Source organism: Pistacia vera, unplaced genomic scaffold (assembly GCF_008641045.1).
Source record: "Pistacia vera cultivar Batoury unplaced genomic scaffold, PisVer_v2 Contig180, whole genome shotgun sequence".
Classification (NCBI taxonomy): domain Eukaryota; kingdom Viridiplantae; phylum Streptophyta; class Magnoliopsida; order Sapindales; family Anacardiaceae; genus Pistacia; species Pistacia vera.
In genome coordinates this window covers 933722-950690 of record NW_022195899.1, presented here as the reverse complement: position 1 = coordinate 950690, position 16969 = coordinate 933722, and the positions used below count along the sequence as shown (strand labels likewise).

The 16969-nt window shown below is 34.9% G+C and overlaps 1 protein-coding gene and 1 pseudogene across 1 annotated transcript; both read left to right on the top strand.

The window, feature by feature from the left end:
* Positions 1 to 368: 368 nt before the first annotated feature.
* Positions 369 to 1789, top strand: LOC116126554 (annotated as a pseudogene).
* Positions 1790 to 3743: 1954 nt separating this feature from the next.
* LOC116126519 (protein NAP1) lies at positions 3744 to 16942 on the top strand. The gene is given in 25 exon segments (XM_031412190.1): positions 3744 to 3897; positions 5006 to 5548; positions 5653 to 5727; positions 6042 to 6122; positions 6754 to 6834; positions 6926 to 7008; positions 7384 to 7468; positions 8127 to 8252; positions 8394 to 8501; positions 8817 to 8865; positions 8868 to 8941; positions 8944 to 9092; positions 9207 to 9339; positions 9868 to 9978; positions 10081 to 10159; positions 10952 to 11145; positions 12042 to 12187; positions 12381 to 12462; positions 12595 to 12705; positions 13246 to 13371; positions 13486 to 13625; positions 13725 to 13821; positions 14604 to 15595; positions 15799 to 16011; positions 16172 to 16942. Coding segments are annotated over 24 exon segments (4305 nt in total). The 5' UTR covers positions 3744 to 3897; positions 5006 to 5131; the 3' UTR covers positions 16725 to 16942.
* The last annotated feature ends 27 nt before the right edge of the window (positions 16943 to 16969 follow it).

Here is a 16969-nt window from a genome sequence, read left to right as displayed (position 1 = left end):
CTATAGAATATGAACCTTAAGCCAGATTCCTATTGTAACGAGTCTGTTGGATTCTTGGAAAAGGATTAGAGTTGAATGAAAATTGTTTTAAATGAAAATTTTCAGTAAAATTAGAGTTGAATGGATACAATACAATGACTAAATCTTTTTAAACTAAAATAATCTGTGGATTCTTGTGGCCATTTCTACTTCCTTCCTCGAACACTCTATACATGAAAACTACAACAATGTAAAATCGAACGCCGAATCTGGATTTATTAGCCACCACCTTATTGCTTCACTTATATAAGCCTGGTTGAGTGCTTTCAAGCGTTATGAAACTCCTAATTATATATATTTGTTGTTAAATTGTTCTTATTTATCAATATTTTGTGATAATCCTTGATGAAGCACATGAGAGGACTATTCATACGGATGTTCTTTTGGGTTTACCTAAGCATTTGATTGTTACATCTGCCAACTTGGATGCTGAGAAGTCTTCCAGGTATTTCTTTAATGGTAACATCTTCACAGTTCCTGGAAGAAGTTTTCCTGTAGAATTTTTTTTATGCCAAGCAGCCTGTAATTGATTATCTAGATGAAACTATCTTCACTGTTCTTCAGGTACGTTTGAGAGAACCTGAAGGTGATATTCTTCTCTTCTTGACTGGTCAAGAGGAGATTGATTTCTCGTGCCAATCACTTTTCGAGAAGATGAAAGGATTAGCTGAAGATCTTCCTGAGTTGATCGTTAGACCTGTTTACAGAGCACTTTCTATTGAAGGTCAGTCCAGGATTTTCTAATGAACCCCTCCTGGGAAGAGAAAAGTGGTTGTGGTAACTAATGTTGCTGAGGCTTCTTTGACTATCCGAAGCAAGGGATTGAATCTCTTGTCATGATGCCCATTTCGCAAGCATCAGCAAAGCAACGAGCTGGGCGTGCTGGTCGTACAGGGCCTGGAAGATGCTATCGCCTCTACACTGAAGATGCATACCTCAATGAAATGCCTCCAACCTGCATAGCTGAAATCAAAAGAAGTAATCTTGGATCCACCTCCCTTACACTGAAAGCTATGGGAAATACTTGACTTTGTATCATTTAATTTTGTGGATCCACCTGATTCCCAAGCTTTTGTTTGCGCCATGGAATAGCTCTGCAGTCTAAAGGCTTTGGATGAAGAGGCACAACTAACGGAATTGGGCAGAAAAATGGAGGAGTTTCTCCTTGATCCTTCCTTGTTAAAAATCCTTCTTTCGAGTGTGGTACTAGGGAGCAGCGACGAGATTGTGAGCATCATTGCCATGATTCAAGGTGGCAATATCTTCAACAGGTCTAGAGATAAGCAGAATCTTGCAGATGAGGAGAAGGCCAAGTTTCAGAAGCGGGAGGGAGATCATTTGTCTCATCTAGCTGTATACAACTACTGGAGAGCGCAAAATTACTCAAGGCATTTTGTGTTGTAAAAACTTTAATCAATTTCAATCCACGAGAAGAGCAAAGGAAATCAGGTAACAGCTTCTGAACATAATAGACAAGTATGAAGTAGAAGTTGTGAGTGCAGGCAAGAATTTCCGTAAGATTCAACAGGCGATTACAGCCGGATTCTTTTTTCCAGGCTGCAAGAAAGGTTCCAAAAGAGGGTTACAGAACCTAAAAAGGCAATCGATTTGTTTATATTCATCCAGGCAGTGCCCTTTTCCATACACAACCACAATGGGTAATTTACAGCGAATTGGTGATGACTACAAATAATACATGCGCGAGTTAACTGCTACTGATTCCAATCGGTTGTTGAAATATGCAACCTGAGAAATCAATCATATTTGGAGTGGTCAATAGTTCATCTATATTTCCTGGAGAGCAGATTTTTGTTGTCTAGTCATGGTGTTATTCTTGTAATAGTATTCCTTTTGGCAGAAGAGAAGTAAAGGATTCCAGAGATGTGTTATATTTGTACATATATTATTCCAAAGCTGATGCATTACTAGAAATTCTACAGTTAAAAGGATTGCCAAAAGACAAATCTACACTCATTCTGATTGAGTTAAACAATATTGCTTAGCCAACCTGGAGTTTGCACAAAATTTTCAGTCCCATCTGCAGAAATGCAAGTCTTTGAATAGAGCTAGAATATAGTCAGGTAACGTTATCAAACTAGTACGTTATTCGATAAATCAAGCTCTCTCAAAGCGACTGAGACATCTCATATTTCTAGTCTGATAACATTATCGAGCTAACATCTTCTAGATAAAAAGAAAAGAAGATATTGCAGCCAGATACAGAAAGTGTTAAATTTGCTTATAAAGTGAGATTTTAATGAGAATGAAAGGGATATTGGAAGAAAAGGAAGGAAAGAAGTAGGAGAGTTAGTTACATCAATTAATCAAAAGGTGTTTAATTATATGTTATTTATGTATATATGTCTTCATCACTTACCCACTTCATTAACAATAACATTTTTATATATCAATTTCAGAAAGGCCAATAACTCCTTTCACAAATTTGATGACAGTTGACTTTGTTGGAAAATTTATATTTTTAACAAATAACAACTATTTTTTACCCCTTTCTTATATATTTATTAATCTTCCTGGATAAAACTTATTTGAAGGGAATTGAATCATATATACACACCCCATAATAGTTTACCAATTTGACGATGTGAGATAAATTCAACTTACAATATAACAATCTACCAACTTGATTATATGAAACAAAATAATTATGTTTAAACTTAAAAAAAATAATAAAATAAAATAAAATTGAAGGCTAGCAATTTGATTTATAATTGTTTGTAACACTCAATTCTAAAATAGTAAAATTGGAATGATGGAGGCTTCATTTCTAAGTCACGTTTCTCCTCTCCATAATCTAAAGCTAAATCCACAAAATTTCCCTTCTACTATACGCACCACATCTTATATAAATCTTGCACTAATTATTTAACAACTCTTAACTTTATTATTATTATAATTGCCTATTCCATTATAGATTGCCCTATTGTATCATGCCCTCCACTCACACCACACTTCCAATTTTCTTTACATTTTTATTTTCTCATGTATGATAAAAAATATAAAACCGATATATTACATCATTTCAACGTCAAATTAATATCCTTATGTGTATAAATAAAGTGAGACTCTAATTAGGACATCCAACTTTATTTAGGATAATCTTCGTTAAAAAATTTGTTAAAACAAAAATATATGTTGAGAAGAACTTGTGAAAAGTGGTAATTAATTAATCTTACAACCTTAATCACCTCTTAAAAGGGGCAATGATACAAACATCATAATATCATATCATATCCCAATATTTAAACCATTAATTTTTGGGTATCCTAGGTTTATGCAAATAAGGATGAATAATAACAAGAGTTGGTGTCAATAATATTATTAGATGATTGGATATTATATAATGTTTAATATATGTGTTTATTTATTTTGAGAATAACAAATTAATTAAAAATATTTATCAAAATATAATTTCATTAAATGGATATATTATGTAAGAAAATTATATGAATAAAAGAGTTTATATACGGTATAATATAGTATGCCAGTCGCCACGTCGTGCGTAAGAAATTAGATTAAAAATAAATAAAAATTGAAAAAGGAAATAACGGCTCTCTGTCTGTTTCGAATTTAAAGTTTAAAACAACAAAAAACGAGTAATTTATTTTGGTAATTGGTAAATATATAAAGATAAATAAATAAAGAATTATCTTTTGCTTAAAATCCAGCTCTGCTTCTACTAATAACTAGACCAACTACTCTCAATCTCTCATCTCTGTCTCTCTCTCTCAAACCTCCTGATTCTTACTTATTACTTTCAAAGGCCTCAGATCTGAGCTTCATGCTTTCACATAAACTCACGCTCGCTCTTCTCTTCAACTTCAACCTGTGAATTCTAAGGTATTTGCTCTTTTCAACTGTTTCTTGCTTGTTTGGTTGCCAAGAAAATCAGGTTAATTTGTCTAATTTTTTTTTTTATGGCTAGGTTTTTTTTTTTTTTTTTTTCTGCTCTGAATTCTTTGTTATTTTTGTTTAACTTTGTTCTGTGTTTCGTTGATTAGAAAATGAGGCAAAGTTTTGTTTATTTTCTTTTTTACTGCTTTGTCTTTGTAATTTGCTCTGAATTCTACGGTTTTATTTATTTGATTAAGTGTTTGTAGTCTGTTAGGTTGATGAGAAAATGAGGCTATGTTTGTTCATGTTTTTGGCAGTTTTTGTTTTGAATTTTGCTCTGAATACTACGGGGTTTTTTTTTTTTTATTTATTTATTTATTAAGGTGTTTTTAGTCTGTTAGATTGATGAGAAAATGAGGCAAACTTTAGTTTTTTTTTCTTTTTATTTTCTTTTTGTTTAGTAATATTGCTATGAATTCTAATTTTTTTTTTTTTAATTATATTGTTTGTAGTCTGTTTGGCTGATGAGTAAATGAGGCAAAGTTTTGTTAAATTTTTTACTCTCTTGGTTTTCGTGATTTTCTGTGCATTCTAAGGTTTGTTTTATTAAACTGTTTATTGTCTGTTTGGTTGATGAGAAAATGAGGCTAAGTTTGTAGCTTTCATCTATTTATTAATGAATGTGTAAGTTATTAGTGATTTGCTCTGATGTTTAAGATATTTTCTATTCAACCGATTGTGGTCTGGTTGGTTGATGAGAAATGTGGCATAGTTTTATTGAATTTTTTCAGTTTCTTTGTGTTTAACGAGGATTACTGCTAATTTTGGATGCTTTTAGTGCTAATTAATTCTTGTTTTGAAGTTAATATTTTATGGGGTTTATTTTGATGGCTTTAAAGCTGAGAGTCATGAAATTAAATTTTATTTTATTTTATGTAAAATGAGAACTCAGTAGATGAGTGATAATGTATCTTAGAAGCTGAAAAGCTGGAGAGAAAGTAGTTTGAGGTTTTTTGTTTTGTTTTTTATTCTGTTTTATTTATTTATTTATTGTGCTGTTCTCTGATTCCTGCAAGTAGCTAACAGCTGAAAATTTCTTGTGCTTATGTGGTAGTGAATAAATCTGGACATGTGGTACAAAGGGCTTGTGTAGGGTAATATTTTTAAGCTTTACAGGATTTTGACCGTAACTCCGACTTCTGATTGTAAAAAATTAAGAGAGGATTGATTTCATTTATTCATGGCAAAATCGAGGCAACATTTTTATGCCCAAGATGCATCATTGTCACCTACTGCTGTGAGGTCGAGGGAATGGGAGGGTCCATCGAGATGGACAGAGTACTTAGGTCCTGACACAAATTCTCCAGTGTCATCAAGAACCTCTAGAAATGGGAGTCTTGATGGACAGAGCCAGGGTGGTTTGGGTGGATCACACAGGGGTTTGAACATGCAGTGGGTGGTCCAACTTATTGAAGTGGCCGATGGATTAATGGCCAAGATGTATCGGTTTAATCAAATATTGGACTATCCAGATCCGGTCGGTCATGTGTTTTCTGAAGCATTCTGGAAATCAGGCGTGTTCCCGAACCATCCAAGGATATGTTTATTACTATCAAAAAAGTTTCCAGAGCACTTTAGCAAATTGCAACTTGAACGTGTAAGATTGGAATTCTTCTGTTTTGAATTTGTAGTCGTTTATTCTTTGTTGCTTGAGAATATGGGATTAGGTGATTGTCTAATTTTTTTCAACCCTTAATACAGGTGGATAAAGCTGCTTTGGATGCCATGCATGACAGTGCAGAAGTTCATTTACAGAGCTTGGAACCATGGATTCAGGTATTTAATCAATTGTTCTGCAAAGAGTTTTTCCAGCTCGTTTTATATAAACACAAAGACATTCAAAAGTTAAAAATAAAATAAAATTGAAAGACAGTGATTATTTGTCATCCAAATTGCTTCGTTCCAATTTTTATTGCTATATTTCATGTGAAAACCAGAAATTAACCTTGGGAAGCTGTTAGTCTGGCAGTTCATGTTTAATCACTACTACTGCTTCTCAGATTTTATTCATGTTAGATAATGAAATCCAAATGTCAGAAATCAATTATTTGTACATTTAACTGGTAATAGCTTTCTTTTGTGTGAAATAGTTGCTTCTTGACTTGCTGGCATTTCGTGAACAAGCTCTGCGACTTATACTGGATCTAAGTAGTACTGTTATTACCCTCTTGGTAAGTTCAAAAAATTGATTCTTTTTTTTTATTACACAATTTTTTTTTTTTTTTTTTTTTGGTTGAAATGATTCTTACCTGGTTTTTGAGGATCAAGTTGAAATGAGGTGCCAAATAATGATCCTAGAAACAAAAAGTTCAATGCCACTAAGGCAATAAGTTTTTGTCATGCCTTGTTGATAAGCATGATTTTGTATGCAAAACTTATGTGCTGTAGTTATGTTGATGAACACGANTGGTAATAGCTTTCTTTTGTGTGAAATAGTTGCTTCTTGACTTGCTGGCATTTCGTGAACAAGCTCTGCGACTTATACTGGATCTAAGTAGTACTGTTATTACCCTCTTGGTAAGTTCAAAAAATTGGTTCTTTTTTTTTATTACACAATTTTTTTTTTTTTTTTTTTTTGGTTGAAATGATTCTTACCTGGTTTTTGAGGATCAAGTTGAAATGAGGTGCCAAATAATGATCCTAGAAACAAAAAGTTCAATGCCACTAAGGCAATAAGTTTTTGTCATGCCTTGTTGATAAGCATGATTTTGTATGCAAAACTTATGTGCTGTAGTTATGTTGATGAACACGATAGGTGTGTTTCTTATGATATTTCTAATAACTTGGCACAGTATTTTGCAGCCTCATCAGAACTCACTTATACTACATGCTTTTATGGATGTCTTTTGTTCCTTTGTCCGCGTTAATCTTTTCTCTGAGAAGGCAAGTCAACTTCCATATATCTTTTTATTTTCATCTCTATAAATGTATTTGGAATTTTTCTGATATGATGCAATCAATGCTTTTGTGACAGATGCCAAGGAAAATGATGCTGCAAGTGTATAACCTTTTACATGCCATGTCAAGAAATGAACGAGACTTTGATTATTATCATCGGTAAGAAATCTTTCTGATTGATGTCTTATCTTTCTTGATTTGGACAAATTTTTCAGTAATTATGAACTTTGAGACATGTCCTCTTTTACTGCCTTTTAATTATACAATTTCGTTGTTGTTTTGTGGTAACCTGAATCATAGATTCTATTCCTGATTCTGTGTGAATTTGCCTGACATGTGATTTCACTTGCTAAGCTAAATAAAGATGTGTTTCTCATCTACCTGTTTAATTATCAAGTTCTTCGGCCTTTCTAAAATTGGAGAGTGTTTTTTTTCTCTCCTCCCTTTTGCTTCATATTTTCTTTTTCAGTGTCTTAAACTAATTCTTTCATGATTACATATCTCATTATGTATATATTGTTCTTTGAATTTCAGGTTGATTATGTTTATAGACTCATATGATCCACCATTGAAAGGGTTACAAGAAGACCTAAATTTTGTGAGCCCACGTATTGGGGAGGTAAATTATGTTCTTTATCTTGCTTTGCGGGATATTATAATAATTATGTCTCTTTGAATTTTCATTAATACTTCTTTAATTGCTGGTATTTGGCCATTAGATTTAAGAAATATTTATTAAGTATAGATATGTTTTAAAATGCTGCCAATTACAAAATGAAGAGGAGTTATCCTTCACTGCTTGTAAAGTTATACCCTCTCATAAGTTGTATTTTATCAAAATCTCTCTCTTCCTCCCTTCCTTTTACTACTGTTACATCCCCGCAGATAATAAGGGGAAGGTAGACTGTTGGATGAAAATTTATAAATGATAAAGAGCACTCTCCATATCTTAATATTTAATTTTGCAATAAATATATGTGTACGTAAATAAGCATTTTTGTAGCGAGTAAGCTCAGTTTGTATTGCTGTTCACAACTGCCTCACGAGAACTTATGATTGTAGTGCAGGTGTAGCTGCCAGTTTTCATGTTACAATTTCTAAATAGGATTGCCTGGTTATTCAGGTCTTATGGGTTTTGAATAATGATTTAAATGTCAATTACTTTGACAAGTTTGGTGGCGCATTTGAATCTTAGAATTAGAGTTGTATAATTATTCCTAGTCATTTCCTGTTTAAATGGTATGTTGACAATGAGTATTTTGATTTCTTATTTCCAGGTACTGGAGGCTGTTGGTCCTATTATTTTCTTATCTACAGATACAAGGAAGCTGAGAAATGAGGGATTTCTGAGTCCATATCATCCTCGATACCCAGACATACTCACAAATAGTGCTCACCCCATGGTATTTATCATTAATTTGGATGGCTTTTAGATGGACTATATCTATTTGGTTTCAGCCTGCTATTCTTTAGCTGTAGTAGTCTGAAACTTTTTGTTGATGGAGGCGTTCATTATTGACCAAGTTTGAGTTTTATACCTGCAGAGAGCCCAAGATCTTGCAAATGTTACTTCTTATCGAGAATGGGTATTACTTGGATATCTTGTTTGCCCTGATGAGCTGCTTCGCGTTACTAGCATTGATATTGCTCTGGTAACAGCTAATTTTATGTAATTTCTTCTTTTGAGTTTCATAATCCTATTTATGCCCATTGTTAACTCTGTCTGTTTCTGTTTCTCATATCTTGAAAACCTTTAAAAGTAGTAGCCATTTGTCTTAGTCACAAATGACTTGGGATGACATTCGATGTTGTCGTGTTAAGGCTAAATTGGGAATATTATGTAATTGTTATTTATTTCTCTTTGACAGAGTCGTTTTCTCGACCATACTTTGCTTAGACATGATGCTTATGAGATTTTATTTTGTTGGGTTTCGTCTCTGACTTACTCCGTTCTTTATGGTTGTTAGGTTGTACTGAAGGAAAATTTAGTTCTTCCACTGTTTAGAGATGAGGTGAGCTTCAGATATGATGTGAATTTTATTTTGCATTTCTAAATTCTTCTTTTGTGGTGGCTTATACTGTTGCTATTGTTAAATGCAGTATGTACCATTGCATGAGGATTATCAGTTATATGTTTTGCCGCGAATATTAGAATCGAAAAAGATGGCAAAATCTGGACGTACTAAGCAAAAGGAAGCAGATTTGGAATATAGTGTGGCAAAGCAGGTTGAGAAGATGCTAAGGTATATTATAACTTTCAAAAGCAAAGAGTTGGTTAAGTTGGTATGTTGAGTACTTTCTAATTTTTCTGACGCAAGTCAGAATTGAGTATGAGATGGTAAAGTTGTTGATTGCAGTGAGGTTCATGAGCAAGCAATTTTATCATGTGATGTGATACACCGGGAGAGGAGAATATTATTAAAGCAAGAAATTGGAAGGATGGTAATCTTTTTCACTGATCAGCCAAGTTTATTGGCTCCAAACATCCAGGTAAGACTGTTATTAGAATTTCTACAGACTTCTTCAAATGTGCTGTAAACAAGGCATGAAAAAGGAAAAAAAAGATATGAGTGCTATTTTAAATAAAAAATGCATCTTCTGTCATATTTATCATTTACGTATATGCTTGGATGTCTAATATGTTTTTTTTCAGGCTAAATTGAAATTCTTGATTAAGAAGCAGAATTTTTTATTCTTGACCTGTCTGCTAGGATTTTTTGAGAATCAGGAGGGAGGAATGGATCTTTGGAGTTGTCACTGTTAGCAGAATAGTAACAGAAGCTTAGGATGTTACTGCAAACTTCATAAAGTTGTTAGGGAACTGCTTCAGTTGAAAGTAGATGTCTACTTATATTATGTTTTTGTACAAAATAAATTAGACTTTATATGTTGTAATTTCTTACTTTTTAAACAGGATTTTTCTTAACATTTTAAAATTAAATAGAAACCTAATTTGCATGAATAGGGTAATACTTGGTGCAGCAATGTCTTTTCTTATGATTTAGTGTTTTCCTGCAGATGGTATTTTCTGCTTTGGCTCTAGCTCAATGTGAGGTGATCTGGTACTTTCAACATGTTGGAGTTGCAACATCAAAATCTAAAACTGCTCGAATTGTACCAGTGGACATAGTAAGTCGAGTTTCTCTCTTGAATTAGTTGAATCGATTAACATGAAATGGGCCTACCAGTGAGTCAAGTGCTAATTTTGAATTGGTGTGATTTTGCTTGCAGGATCTAAATGATCCAACTATTGGATTCTTGTTAGATGGAATGGATCGCCTGTGCTGTCTAGTGCGCAAGTATATTGCAGGTTAATTGAGTTTATTATTATATAAATTTATTTGCAGTTGTGAAGTGTGATTTTGATTTCCATCTAAGGAATTGTGACTTTAAAGCACTTGGCCTATCCAAATAATATCCAAATCTATGAATGTGCAGTCAAATAGTTCACTTTATTTATTGAGGATAGACAATTGCTTTGCCTTTACTGGCAATTTTGGGTTAATTGGCATTATCCAAATCTATGAATGTGCAGTCAAATATTTCACTTTATTTATTGAGGATAGACAATTGCTTTGCCTTTGCTGGCAATTTTGGGTTAATTGATGCCACATGTGTCAAATGGACAGAGAACTGTTGATTGTTTATTTCTGCATTCTAGGTGCCTAGTGGGGTGTCAGTGATGCTTCTTCATCCTTTTTAGATGGGGAGGGCTGCTTAAGAGAATATATAAGGGGGGAGTCTGGGAGGAATTGATGGAGGTCTTCTAGGCTGGTTCCTTTTTGCCTGTTATTAAATTTTTTGTGAGGGAGGAACTGTAGAGCTTTTGAGGGTGTTGAACATATAGGTAGGGGCTGTAAGACCAGAACTTTGAGGAATTTATAACCATGGACAAATTCATCTTTCATTTTCTGGCTAGTTTTAAAGTTTTTTGACTCCTTGGGCTTGGTGTCTATATACAGTTGACATTCAAACTCATGTTATCTTAGTTGTTGGTGATAAGCTAAGATAATGCATTTATCTTTCTGTTCTGTTAGTGCAATGGAAGATTTCTCAGTATTATGGATGAGTTAGGTTTTAAATTATTAATTTGTAAATGCAGCAATTCGAGGTTATGCATTATCATATCTCTCTTCCTGTGCTGGTAGAATCCGGTTTTTACTTGGAACTCCTGGAATGGTGGCCCTTGACCTTGACTCAACTTTGAAAAGACTTTTTCAGCAGATAGTTCAGAAACTTGACCACATACCAAAACTACAGGGTGAAAATGTATCTGCCATCACATGCGATCTATCTGTAAGAATCTTTGCAAAACACATTTTACTTGTTTAGGGCCTCCATGGTGACTTCTGAAATATTATTGACTTGCATGAGTTGTCAGCATTTAGAATCCCTGTTGAATGAATATTTTCTCATCTTTTGATTGAATAATCTGTTTGGTGTTGTGTACTAAAAAATTAAAACAGTGGTTTTGCAATGCTAAAGTTAAATTGTGAGCGTTACTAGTACTAACACTTAGAAGATAATGACATACAAGAAACAATGGGGAAAGTCAGTGAGTTGTTGTTAGATACATGTATAGGTTAGCATTTGTTTATTTTGTGTGTGCACTGATGCATGTGTGCGTACCTGTGAAGCTAATGTTGCAATGACATTTCTAGCTATAATGTTAGTAGTACAATTAATCAAGAACCCCAGGGGAAATTTTTGATGAAAACTGAACCCTTTTGAGGTTTTTGTTAATTTTCATATGTGCCTTTTTGTGCATTGGCATGTTTGTTGCTGTTCATATCTTTGTGTATATATACATTTTAATGCTAGTGTTTTCACTTATTTGTGTTTTACCTAATTGATGCCATTATTACATGTTCGCTCATCAAAATTTAAGGGTTTGTTAAGTTCCAAAACCCTATGGGTTACTGAAACCTGATTGTTAAGTTGATAGGTAAGGGCCTAACTATAGTATTTAAGCTCTAACACATGCCCTCCCATGCATTTGCTGTAGACCAAACATAACCACCACAAATATAAACATAAGTACAAACACCAATTATTATATGTAAATTAATGCGATATGAGGATTCTAATACAAGACCACTTCATCAATTTTATCTCCAATTCAAGACCACTAAAGTGGATTATTTCTTTAAAATTACATTATTTGATACGAGTCATTTCTGGTTCTCAATTAGGACTTTCGTAAGGATTGGTTATCAATATTGACGATTGTCACATCTGCTCGGTCATCTATTAACATAAGACATTTGGAGAAAGCTACTGTCTCCACAGGAAAGGAAGGATTACTATCTGAAGGAAATGCGGCATACAATTGGTCCAGGTCCTTCCAACTTTGATTTATACTGTGATTATTATTGCAGTAACTTGTAATGCCTATTGTGTGTTTCCTTTCAATAATGCATGTCAGCTTCAACATTCGATAAAAGAAATCATAGAAGTGCATGTGTGTACACAGACAAGCACCCAGAGATGTGAAAGAAACAGTATAATGTGTTTGAATCTATTTCATGTAGATGTGTGGATGAACTGGAGTCTCAGTTATCAAAGCATGGAAGTCTCAGAAAGCTGTATTTCTACCACCAACACCTTACAGCGGTATTTTATTGCTTCGTTTCTCCACAACTATTTTCCTGGGGATTATTTAACTGCAAAGTGATATTAACCCTGCTTGCATTTTGTCTTCAATTCTCTAAAAGGTAATTTTTGCGTGACTGACTGTTACTACAGGTTTTCAGGAACACTATGTTTGGTCCAGAAGGACGTCCTCAGCATTGCTGTGCATGGCTTGGTGTGGCAAGTAGTTTTCCAGAGTGTGCTTCTCCAATTGTTCCTGAAGAGGTAGTCCAAAGCTCCACTTTCCCACCACCAAAAACCAAGACCACTTCTCTGACCCAAACCCCCTTTTATTCTCCTATTTTCATACTTTTGCATGCTGAAAACCAAAAGGGTTTAATGCTTCTAGAGCTGTGTGGTAAAACTGCATGGTAAAACTGCATTGGTTAATGCTTCTAGAGCTGTGTGGGATCAATGTAACAAGTTCACCTAACAAAGCTTTAATGCAACTGAAGAGGGTAAAAAACATACTTTCTAAGTTCAGGGTAGGCACAAATGGCACATACTTCACATAAAAGGCCAAAGTGCAAAAAAGCTTTTTTTTCTTTCTATTTATTTATTTGTTTTATTTCATTCTCATAAACCAATCAAATGCAGCTATAAAAAAGGTTGTCATTACTCTAATTATTGTTACTGCTAATGTATAAATCAAATACACCTCTATTAACTGAAAAATATAAAATCACATGCTTTGAATATCCATCTCTCTTGCCATGTAAAAAAAAGAAGTGGTTAGAAATTTTCCTTATATGATACTGCAAACAGGTTACTAAAATTGGGCGGGATGCAGTCCTATATGTTGAGTCTCTTATAGAATCCATCATGGGAGGATTGGAGGGGCTGATCAACATTCTTGATTCTGAAGGAGGATTTGGTGCTTTAGAGATTCAGGTTCGTATTTTAATATTTTTTCCCTCCGATAAGGTCTTATTCTTATGTTATTTAGTGTAAGAACTTGTTTGATGGTAATATGTTCCATAAAACTAACTTTGAAAGAAATCTCAGCTTCTTCCAGAGCAGGCAGCATTTTATTTGAATAATGCATCAAGAGTTTCAATTCCTTCAGCAAAATCTCCAAAAATGGCAGCTGGATATCTGTTGCCTGGCCATGAGAGCTATCCTGAAAATAATAATTCTATTAAAATGTAAGGCACTTCTATTAACAGCAAGGATCTTTTCTTGTTTCTTGAGAAAACCTGCAATGTTCACAGTTGATGAAATCTAATCTTACTTTATTGTGGCAGGTTAGAAGCTGCAATGCAGAGATTGACCAACTTATGCTCAGTGTTGAATGATATGGAGCCTATATGTGTTCTTAACCACGTGTTTGTCCTAAGGGAGGTAAGGTGTTCTTCCCACAGTGGTCCACTCTTTCTCGTGTTAGTAGAATCTGACTAAGGAACATTATAGTTGATTAGATTACTCTAATTTCCTTCTTTACTTTTCGTTTTCTTTTTGCTTGCTTTATTGGATGCCTACTCATGTTTTCCTTCCCTCTTCTTTAATGACTATGTTTTTGTTTCTCACTGTTCATTTCTTTTGCTAATGAACTTCCTGTCTACTCTAATATAGTCTGTCATTTAGGCATCATGAATCATAACAGTGCTAGTCAACTTTTTCCAACACTTAAAAGGAACCAATTGTGTTCTGTTTGCAGGTTAACTTGCCATTGTTCCTGTTTTTATTTCACTGTGAATTTTAAGATCATCATAGTGTAAATATTGTCAATTAATATCAACAGGTTGATTATTCCTTTTTCTCTTGTTAATTAGAGTGTGCTTTTGCCCTTCAATTACGTGTTCGTTAATAGTTATTCTATTTTTTGTCTAACTACTAGTAGTTTTCAGTCACTTGTTTTTTAAGATTGATATACATTCTTTGATTGATATCTAAGAGCTAATTGGGATCGAATCTTCCTCAATTAGGATTGAAAAGTTAATTTCTTTTGGGATTTAACTACCTTGGTTTGCAGCCAATTTTGTGCCTCAAAGTAGGCTTTCTTTAATGTACTCAAGTGATCAGAAACAAAGAGAATTTCCTTTTCCTTTTCTAGTGTTGTTTATGCTATCTGGCTTAAGTTTATTTTGCTTGGTCTCTTGATACGATGGATCATGTTGGCGCAGTACATGAGGGAATGCATCCTTGGGAATTTCAAGAGGAGATTACTTGCTGTACTAAAAACTGATAATGATCTTCAACGGCCTTCCATTTTGGAATCGATGATTCGCAGACACATGAGCATTGTCCACCTGGCAGAGCAGCATATTAGCATGGACTTAACCCAGGGTATTCGAGAAGTCTTACTCACTGAGGCCTTCACAGGACCAGTTTCTTCTCTTCACGTGTTTGATAAACCAGCAGAGCAACTCACTGGATCAGCAACTGAAATTGTATGCAACTGGTACATAGACAATATTGTCAAGGATGTATCTGGTGCTGGAATCCTGTTTACACCAATGCACAAATGCTTCAAAAGCACAAGGCCTGTTGGTGGATATTTTGCTGAGTCAGTCACTGATCTCAGAGAATTGCAAGCCTTCATTCGACTCTTTGGTGGTTATGGGGTGGATAGGCTGGACAGAATGATGAAAGATCATACGGCTGCTCTTTTGAACTGCATTGACACATCATTGCGTTCAAACCGTGAGCTGTTGGAGGCAGTTGCTGTCAGCATGCAAAATGGTGACCGAATAGAAAGAGAGGCCTCTTTGAAGCAGATAGTGGATTTGGACACGCTAATTGGATTTTGCGTCGAGGCAGGGCAAGCACTAGCTTTTGATAACCTTCTAGCTGAAGCTGCTGGAACCGTCCTTGAAGAAGGTGCACCATTGATATACTCTTTACTTGCTGGGGTAGTTAAGCATATACCTGAAGAACTACCTGAAAAGAAGGAAATCAGGAGGCTGAAGGGGTTGGCAAACAGTGTTGGTGTGGTTGCTGATCATGATTCTGAGTGGGTAAGATCAATATTGGAGGAGGTTGGAGGTGCACACGATGATTCATGGAGTTTGTTGCCTTCCTTATTTGCAAGCTTCATGACCTCCAATATTTGGAACACCACTGGGTTCAATGTTGACACTGGAGGTTTCAACAACAATATCCATTGTCTGGCAAGGTGGATTTTCAAATTGTTTCCAACAAATCCACTGCAATTTCCATCTTAAAGAAGTGGTCTAATTATTTTGAAGTTTTTTACTTGTTAAAGCTTTCAATGATTCATCCACTGAAGTACTATCTCATGCTGTTAATCATTATGATTCTTGCTTGAATCTACCTAACTTAACATTTATTTAATTCTGTGATGATTATTGCTGGCAGGTGCATTCATGCTGTGATTGCAGGACGTGAGCATGTCAGATTGGAACGGGAATATCACCAGAGACAGGCTCTCTCAAATGGCCATGCTGGTGAGACTTTGGATCCTGAAATGCAAAGCCATGTTTCGGTGGAAGCAAGCATCAAGTCTGCAATGCAGGTTTTTGTCAAATTCTCTGCAGGAATAATACTAGATTCGTGGAGTGAAGCTAACAGGTGAGAGGATAGCTTCTCATTCTTCTTGTTTTAAAGATATAACTATTTCTTGAGCTACAAATGATCATTCAAGGATGTTCATTTGTTCAATTTTCTGATTGAAGATTTATAGCTCTTACTAATGTTATGGATGTTGATGATAAGCCCCTTTGTTCAACAGATCTCATATGGTAGCCAAGCTCATATTTCTCGACCAACTTTGTGAGATATCACCATTCCTTCCCAGAAGTTCTCTTGAACCCCACGTTCCTTATGCCATTCTCCGATCGATATACAGTCAGTATTATATGAATTCCCCATCCATACCGCTGGCATTACTAAGCTTATCACCCCGCCATTCATCTACTGTATCATTATCACATCATGCCTCTCCCATAACAAGGCAGCCTCGTGGCGATTCAACTCCGCAGTATAGTTCTAATGATTCTGGCTACTTCAGAGGATCATCATCCCATAGCCAGGAACACTTCTATGATCCCAGTAGTGGAAGCATAAAGAGTAGTGAAGGTAGACACCGGAATGTGCGTCGCTCTGGACCACTTGATTACAGTTCAAGCCAGAGTAAAGTGAATGTGCGTCGCTCTGGGCCACTTGATTACAGTTCAAGCCGGAGTAAAGTTAAGTTCGTCGAAGGCTCAACTTCTGGGAGCACAGGCCCCAGTCCTCTGCCAAGGTTTGCAGTATCAAGGTCTGGTCCTATATCATACAAGTAGAAAATGATGATGGGCACCGAAAGGAAATGAATGGTAAATTATCTACGTCTCATGTCAGTGATGGTTATTTGAATAGCATATGTAATTACTAATTACACGAAGATTTGTTCATACAAATTTTGCAAAAAAGTATGTAGATTTACTGCACGACTTCCTCTTTGTAACAGTTTTGTTAATGTAAGTTAATGCCCTATGTCATCTTGTGTTTAGGTTGTTCATCTGAAGTGTGCCATTTTTTATAGTCC